This window comes from Cnephaeus nilssonii (genome assembly GCF_951640355.1).
Source record: "Cnephaeus nilssonii genome assembly, chromosome: 22".
NCBI classification, from domain to species: Eukaryota; Metazoa; Chordata; class Mammalia; order Chiroptera; family Vespertilionidae; genus Cnephaeus; species Cnephaeus nilssonii.
Window position 1 is genome coordinate 13,641,141 of NC_137093.1, and position 8,879 is coordinate 13,650,019.

The 8,879-nt window shown below is 51.3% G+C and overlaps 1 protein-coding gene across 2 annotated transcripts in view; it reads right to left on the bottom strand.

The window, feature by feature from the left end:
• The window catches only part of DGCR2 (DiGeorge syndrome critical region gene 2), a 48,335-nt gene extending 41,039 nt beyond the window's left edge, over positions 1-7,296 (bottom strand). For both annotated transcript variants that reach the window (XM_079762581.1, XM_079762580.1), the window contains exon 1: positions 6,908-7,296. In XM_079762581.1, the coding sequence (XP_079618707.1) occupies positions 6,908-6,986 (79 nt within the window). In that variant the 5' untranslated portion in view covers positions 6,987-7,296. The remainder of the gene's footprint in view (positions 1-6,907) is intronic.
• Between the last annotated feature and the right edge of the window lie 1,583 nt (positions 7,297-8,879).

Below are 8,879 nucleotides of genomic sequence, written 5' to 3' on the forward strand. Positions count from 1 at the left end.
GAGGGGGAAGGAGGGAGGACATGAACCAGACCCTCTCCTGATAATATTCCCTTGTGTGTGTGTGAGGAGTCCTGCTTACAGTTTAAGGTGAGGTCCTTACACTCCCTGATGTCCATTCGTGGATAACATTTACTGTTGGCCTTTATGAAGCATTTGCTTTATATCAGACATTTCTTAGAACTTTACACTTAACCCATTTAATTCTCACATCTTTATGAAGTTCTGTTATGTTCATGGCACAGATAAGGAAACTGAGGCACAGAGAAGTCACAAAGTGGGGTGCAGAGCAAGATCTGACACCAAGCAGTGCGGCTGTAGGGTCCAAGTTCCTTTTTGTTGTTGTTGAATCATTGATCAGCTGCCTCCTGCACACCTCACACTGGGGATAGAGCCTGCATCCCAGGCATGTGCCGTGACCAGGAATTGAATCATGACCTTCTGGTTCACAGGTGGATGCTCAACCACTGAGCCACACCAGCTGGGCTCTGGTATTACTTTAAATGAGCTGTCTGTAGAGGAGCAGCTGCAGTTAGATCAAGGGGAGTCCAGTGTTGTGGTGTGAGAACTTGGACCTTATGCCCCTGCCACTGTTGCTCAAGGGTTAGAGCGTTGGCCCGCACATCAAAGGGTTGTGTGTCTGAGTCCCAGTCAAGGGCATGTACCTGGGTTGCAGGTTTGCTCCCCGCCCCTGGTCATGGCATGTACGTGATGTCTCTCTCTCACATCGATGCTTCTCTCTCTCCTCCTCCCTCCCTTCCTCTCTAAAATCAATAAACAGCCCTAGCTGGCTTGGCTCAGTGAATAGAGCGATGGCCTGCGGATTGAAGGATCCCGGGTTCAATTGAGGTCAAGGGCACATGCTGGGTTACAGGCTCAATCTCCAGTAGGGGGCATGTAGAAGGCAGCCAGTCAATGATTCTCTCTCATCATTGATATTTCTATCTCTCTCCTTTCCTCTCTGAAATCAATAAAAATATATTTAAAAAATAAATAAGTAAAATAAAATCAATAAACATATCTTTGGGTAAGGATTAAAAATAATAATAAAGTAATGCCAGACCTGGGCTTTCCTTTCTCCCAGGTCATTGCCCATAAGCCCCAGATCCCCAGTCAGCTGCACTCTGCCCACTACCCACATACCATTCACCCTCCCCTGGACTTCCCTGGCCAGACTGTGGCCCATCTTTAGTGGCAGGACTGTCTTTTACTAAACATTCCAAGTCAATAGGTAAATCACACAGAAACAAGTATATTGATGTTACATAAAAACCACACTGTGATCCCACCCTTCCCTCTGGCAAAATGTTAGCCCAAAATTGGGCTCTTGGGATTACTGACCTGCTCAGCGTACAGGAAGGAGAAAGGACTGATCACCAACTCTTCAGCAACCCAAACACAAAAACACATGTGACAAAGGAACAATCTAGCAGCACACCAAGGAAAAGACATTTAATCAGTTTGTTGCTATCTACTAGGTTCTAAATGTTGTCACTGACACATTCCACTCAGGGCCAAGAATCTACTACGTATTTCCCTATGCCAAGGAGAGAAAGAGGAACAGAGGTGAGATATCATGGGTACAGGGAGGGTCCAAAACTAGGCCACCTCCCATGATGTATGCATGCATTAAGTGCTGCGGAACTGCCAGAGGAGGGCAGGGGGAAGATAGTGCCAAGGAGCTAGGTCTGGGAAGCAGGACCAGAGGGCTGCAGGCAAGAGCAATCTGGACAGGAAGAGGAACAGGAAAAAACCCCCAAAAAACAGCCTAATAAGAGCGAGAATGTACAGACCCATTGGCCAAAGTGTGCAACAAAAGCACATTCTTCATTCCTAAGACTAGAACCACTAACTGAAATATTAACCTTGCCTAGCTGCCACCTGGGCAAACCAGAGCTTTAACCACAGCACATCCTGTGCCCGCAACACCATCTGCGGTGACACAGTGCCTGGCACACAGCAGGTGGCAGTGAGGGTTTGTTACAGGGTGAATGCAAGCAATGGGATGGGAAGCATCACCTTTCATCTTTCAAGGAAGCTAAGTACCAGGCTCCTCCTCCTGCTCTCTGAAATGATCAAAGCGTTCAGGGGAAAGGGCCATGCCATACGCAACTTACTGTCAAATGGTTCAGAAAAACAATTTTGTGCATGCACACATTTCTATGCATGAGTATAAACACCCAGGGGAGATAAGGCAAATAAAATAAAATGCTACCAATAGGTACATCTAATACAGGATATGCAAGTGTTCTTGCACTAATTGTATTCTTGCAACTTTTCTGTAAGTTTCACATTATTTTTTTTAGGAATATATTTCTTTATGTATTTTTATTGATTTCAGAGAGGAAGGGAGAGGGAGAAAGAGACAGAAACATCAATAATGAGAGAATCACCAATAAGCTGCCCCCCACATGCCAACCACCAACTGAGAACTCCTAGTTTATATAAACATTTCCTACCAAATGTTTACTTTAAAAGCAACAACAAAACAATTAGCTAGTAAGGTTGGAAAAGTGTTACACTACTTTCCAACTAAAAAGAATTAAATTATAAAAACCAAAGCCCAGTCTGCTAGTAGGGCAAGTTCTATAGTGTTACAAGGTGGTAGGCTGTGGAGGAAAGAACTCCAAACTCAGAAGGCACTTGGCCAGCCTAAGTGCAGGCTCAACTTTCCAGCTACTTCTATAAGCTTCAGCCAGTTCTGCTTATAAAATATCCACGTTTCCTATTCGTTAACCCGTATGCTGCTCCAGTGCTGTGGCCACTTCTCGGCTCACTGAGGATTTATAAGTTCAGCATACCCAGCAGGTCCCTAATGGCCATGGGGAAAGAACCCTGAACTAGGAGCCAGCTCCTAGTGGGTCTGAATCCCAGCTACTCTGCTCTCCAGCTATGTGACTTTATACAAGTCACTTGCCTCTCCCAGCCAGCTTTCTTAATCCCAAGACACACAGTTCCAGTCCTGCTACATCACCTATAGGGCCGGGGAACTCAGCCAAGACCATGCTCACTCAGGAAAGGTAAATGTTTTCTCAGCTAAGTGTGGTGGAGTCACCCTGGCTGGAGCTATGGCTAAACCCATGGCATGATTTTCTTTCATAACTGATGCTTAGAAAAAAACCAGTTTTAGAAATCAGTAATTGATGTTGCATTCCCTGTACAGATAAAGGGTCAGGGAGATGATACTGCAGTCAGTGGCCCTAAATGCCCCTGTATGTATGTCACCCCTCAGCAGAGATCCCCAACCTTTCTAACATCTCGGGGAGACAATACACATCTTCATAGGTCATTACGGTTAACCACAGAAGGAATTCGGGGGGAGGGCTGGTCCTATCCCTCAAACCAGGGTATTCAGATGGAAAAAGCTTCAGAATTCCCACCTGGTGAGCCACTGGGTCCATCAGAAGAAAAGCGGCCTAGGGCTCCACAGCAGGGGTTAAAGATAGAACACACATAAGCCCCTGGGAAAGGTGCACAATGGAATCAGGCCAGACTTCTAGGACTAAATCTCTTCTCAGCCACTTAGCTTGATGAGCTCTCTGTATTACAATTTCCCTATCTGTAAATGGAGCTAATAAGAGTATCTATCTCATAGGGACCACCTGAGAGTTAACACATGTCCTTACTACAAAAGCTCCTGTCATGTAACACATCCTCAATCAAGCCACATCAGATATGCATTTAAAATAAACTTTGGCCAAAGGTCAAGTTCAGCACTCTTGTGTGGCCCATTGCCCCAGTCTGTGAAAGGCCTCGTGCCCTGGCCTGCATCAGAGAGGAGCCAAAAATGGCTTGGTCCCCGTCCTCAGGGGTTCCCCCTGGCAGAAATCAGAAGAAACCTACTTGCCTGCCTCCCTCCCATCTGGGAAACAGGTTCTGACAGGTGCCCTCCTCACACCCGAGTATGAGTCTTAAGTCAGAATTCCAATAGAAGAAATGCAGGCTATGACCAAAGAAGCACCCCCTCGAAAATGCCAGCCAGCAGACCCCTGCCTGGGAAGGAGGCACAGCACACACAGCACACAGAACATCTGACCCAGAGTGAGACTTGCCCTTGCTGCCCAAACACCGTCAGGGAGCCAGTTGGAGTCCCCCAATTGTAAGGCAAGTCAAGATACCACTGGGGGCCGCCGCAAAGCTCTAATATGGAGTGTCATGGAGTGAAAAAGGTAACTTTGCTCCCTCTGCCACAGGTGCCTCCCTGCCCCAACTCCGACCTAAGTGCGATGTCTTCTGTGTCCTCCCTGCTTCACAGGTACAAATGGTTGGCCATCTCTGACACGTGCCTAGGCCAACACTCAGTGGACCGGTTTACACCTTGACTCTTTCCTCACCTGAAGGGCACTCCCAGAGGAAGGGGTTTATTCTATTGGAGCATCCCTAGTAGATGGGCAGGTATCAAACACTCAGACGCTTGTTGAATTACTGCTGGCCAGTTAGCAGGATATGTGGACAGACAGAAAAGGAGTTGGGAACATTGGTCACCTCTATCATCCAGGTAGGAGATGCTGGACTTGGAACCAGAGGCACCCCAAGGAAGGTAGTCATGCATGGTACATGGCTTCACTCAGTCCAGTGACCTAATGTGCAAAACTGGGACCCACAAGCCAGAACAGGATGATGTCTCACCTTTCTACAGGTGTAGACTTGTGTTTTGTTGTTGTTTTAATATACATTTTATTGGTTTCAGAGAGGAAGGGAGAGTGAGAAAGAAACATCAATGATGAGAATCATCGCCCCCTACTAGGGATTGGGCCTACAACCCGAAAATGTGCCTGTGACCGGAATCGAACCTGGGACCTTTCAGTCCGCAGGCCGACACTCTACCCACTGAGCCAAACCAGGTAGGGCTAGACTTGTTTTCTAAAGCACCTCATCACAACCCACAATCCATTGGCTCTGGTCCCCAAGAGCCCACACAGTACCCTCCTAGATAGGTGGTCCTTTTCCTGGCTTCCTTTCCTACCAAGGCTCTCCCAGAACCAGTCATCCTGCTGCCCAGAGAAGTATCACTGCAGACACTCCAGGCTGAGCCTAGGGTCTTGGCCACAAGATAGTCAAGAGGTTCAGTGTGTCTAGGGTGAGAGCCTGGCTAGGGCACGGTGGAGGATCAGCCGCATACCACTGTGCTCCCCAGCCTGCCTTCACCCACTGAGGCCTGACAGTGCTCACAGAAGACAGCCCTGAGCACCTCCACCTTCATGGAACCCCCCTTCCTGCTCCTGGCTACCTGGCCCCAGTTGGCGTGTGTGCAGGCGGCAACCAATCGATGTGACACATTGATGTTTCCGTTTTTCTCTCTCTCAAATCAATGGAAAAAATATCCTCGGGTGAGGATTAACAAAAAAAAAGTTAAGAATCATACTTTTCATCCCAGCTGGGTGGCTCAGTTGGTTGGAACATCCTCCCATACACCAAAAGGTTGCAGGTTGGATTCAGGGTCACAGCACATACCTAGACTGCAGCTTCAATCTCAAGTAGGGGCGAGGATAGGAGGCAACCGATCAAAGTTTCTGTTTCTCTCTCTCTCTCTCTCTTTCTGAAGTCAATGAAAACATATCCTCGGGTGAGGGTTAAAAATTTTTAAAAAAACACACACACACAATTTTATAGTTAAAAGGAAATCATACTTTTCAACTGCATTGTTATAAAAAATGACTGCCTATATGTGTACATTACATTCTCTTTGATCTAAAAGTTCCATTTTTCTGCTGACTTAAGAAATCAAACATTTTCACGAACTCCTAAAAGCACTGTGGGCCCCCAGCATTGCCTCTCCCGTGCCTATTAGATAAATCAGCCCTGAATTTGGGGATTTGGATTTTTCCCCCCCCCAATATATTTTATTGATTTTTAACAGAGAGGAAAGGAGAGGGACAGAGAGCTAGAAACATGGATGAGAGAGAAGCATCAATCAGCTGCCTCCTGCACCCCCCCTCACTGGGATATGCCCGCAACCAAGGCACACGCCCTTGACCGGAATCGAACCTGGGGGACCCTTCAGTCCGCAGGCCGACGCTCTATCCACTGAGCCAAACCGGTCTCGGCAGGATTTGGATTTCTTGCTGCAGTTCAGATGGGCACACCAGAAACAGGTAGAGATTAAAAAAATTGTCTGGGACCTTCTAGCTGCCATGAATGATCTGAACCCCCCCACCACAGGCTTTTTATAGAAACACCTGTTCCAAGGGGAGTTCTAAAGGCATTTAATCATCACATACAAGGACCAGTCCTGAGTACCTGGCACGGTCCAGGCTCCCACGACTGCGACACACCTGCGGGGCTGCGGGGCAGCGCGTCAGCCTGTGCCCCAGGACAGGCCGGCGCGATGCTGGGCGGCCTCCTAGCACCTCCTCGGGTCCAGTCTCTGAGCTGAGTACCTCTCAAGTGTATGTAACACCTCACCGAGCGACAATGAGCGGCACGGCTACTGCTTTCCAGCCGAGGGGTTTCCAGGACTGAGACGCTGGCATCAACCCACTGCTGGGAGGAAGCGATGGAAACTAGGAGCCTCCACGAGCTGCTCTCTGGACCCAACCCCCAGCCCAACTCCAGCCGCTGGACCAGAAATGAGGGCGCAGCTCCTGGGCGAGAAGGAACTCACTCCATCACTCTCGCTTCCATCAACCTCAAAGCACGTAGTGGCTCCACGGACGCGGACCCAAAGGCCACAGCCCTCGAGAACAAAGTTTCTGGACGTACGAGGCGCTCGAGCCCCCCAGGTAAACTCACGGCACGGTCCCGGCGGTGCGGGGTCCCGGGAAGGGGGACGCGGCGGACCGCGGGTAGGCCTCAGGAGGCGTCCGCCCGGGACACGGCCCCACCAAGCGGAGGCAGGTCCGGGGCGACCCCGGCCCTGTTCGCCCCGCCCCCGGCCGGCCGGCCGCCCCGCCCCCCCCGCCCCGCGCACCTGGTCGCAGCGGCTCGGTGACGGTGAGCACGAGCAGGAAGAGCAGCAGGAAGGCACCGCTGTCTGCCTTGGGCACCATTTATCCTCCGTTCATCGTCCCCGGGGCGGCCGCGTGACCCCGCGGGGAGGCCGAACCGGGCCTGGCTGAGGGTCGGGGGGCCGGGCCGGGGCCGGGCGTGAAGAGGTGGCGGGAGGAGGGGGCTCCGGCTGGGCCGCGGCTGAACTGGACCGGGGGCTCTCGCGCGCACTCAGCTGCAGCCTGAGGTTCCGACCGCAGCCTGAGGTTCCGACCGCGGGCTCGCGCGCACTCTCAGCCGCAACCCAGGGTTCCGACTTGGGCTCCGCGCAAGATGGCGGCCGTCCTGTTCGGCTCTGCGACTCCTTGCCTCCCGCCCCCGACGCCCGCGTCGACCAATTAGCGTCGAGGAGGGGGCGGGGCCTGCGCGTTCCCAATGCTGGCGGACCCTTGGCCGAGCTGGGGCGGAGCCTGGGCAGTAGTGCCCGAAAGGGGCGAGGCGTGAGGTCGGGTTGGTGAGGGGCCAGCCCGACGGGGGGGCGGGACTTAAGGAGTGAAGTGCCATTGGCTGAGCAGAGAGGTGGGGCTCGGGGGTGTAACCTGAGCTGAAGGGCCTAGGATCTCAGGGCGCAGGGGAGGGACGGGCGATGGGACCGAGTGGACGGGACACAGAAAGGGCGGGGCCCAGTGAAGCCGGGAAAATGGGGCGTGGCCCCGGGGTGGGAGGTGGGGGCAGCGCGTGAAAGAAGAGGGGCAGGATGAGAAGGAGCCGTGGGGGACTGGGACACAAAGGGTCTCACACCTTGCACATCTGCAGGCCGAGGTCCGGTCCGTGGCCCGTAAAGCGGCCTTTTTCAGAAGGGTTGCGCCCTGGCTGAGTGCCTCAGTTTGTTGGAGCATCCTGCCGTGCATCAAAAGGGCTGCGGGTTCGATTCCAGGTCAGGGCACATAGGTTGCAGGTTCCATCCCTGGTCAGAGCCCAGGGATCTATGTTTCTCTCTCTCTCTCTCTCCTTTTCTAAAATCAATAAACATATCCTCGGGTGAAGATTAAAAAAAAAAGTAAAAATAATTTTTTTAAAAAAAAGAACTGCAGCCGAAACCGGTTTGGCTCAGTGGATAGAGCGTCGGCCTGCAGACTGAAGGGTCCCAGGGTCCCGGGTTCGATTCCGGTCAAGGGCATGTACCTTGGTTGCGGGCACATCCCCAGTAGGCGGTGTGCAGGAGGCAGCTGGTCGATGTTTCTTTCTCATCGATGTTTCTAACTCTCCCTTCCTCTCTGTGAAAAATCAATAAAATATATTAAAAAAAAAAAAAAGAAGAACTGCAAAAAAGGGATGAAGAAAACTGGAAGGACCCAAGTTTGAGGAGGTGGGAAAGGAGGATCGATGCTGTCAGGCACAGGCTGGTGTGGCTTCACTGGCACACACAACTGAAAAGGAAGAAGTAGTCTAAAGGAGTATCATGCTCCTCCCACCCCCACCCCCAGGTGTGGCTCTGGGATTGAGCTTCGAACTATGAACCAGGAGGTCATGGTTTGATCCCTGGTCAGGGCACACGCCGGGTTGCAGGCTGGATCCCTTGTAGGAGGCGACCAATCAATGATTCTCTATCATTGATGTTTCTATCTCCCTTCCATTCTGGAATCAATCCTATCCTATATAATAAAAGGCTAATATGCAAATTGTCCCCTCCACCGGGAGTTTGACGGGAGGCGGCCCCTCCCCCTGGCCGGCTGGACCCCATCCGTGCACGACCGGGCCTCTAGTAATAATATGTTTTAAAATAAAAATAAGGCGTCATTCTATAGAGACCCTGTAGTAAAGTTGGCCTCTGGAGGAAGGGCCCTGCCTACACAATGGGGGGTAGGGGAAGGAACACTAGGCACATAAGACCAGATCTGCATAGAATAAAGCCACTGGGGACAAAGCTCTAAGTACTGACTTCATATCTGTTA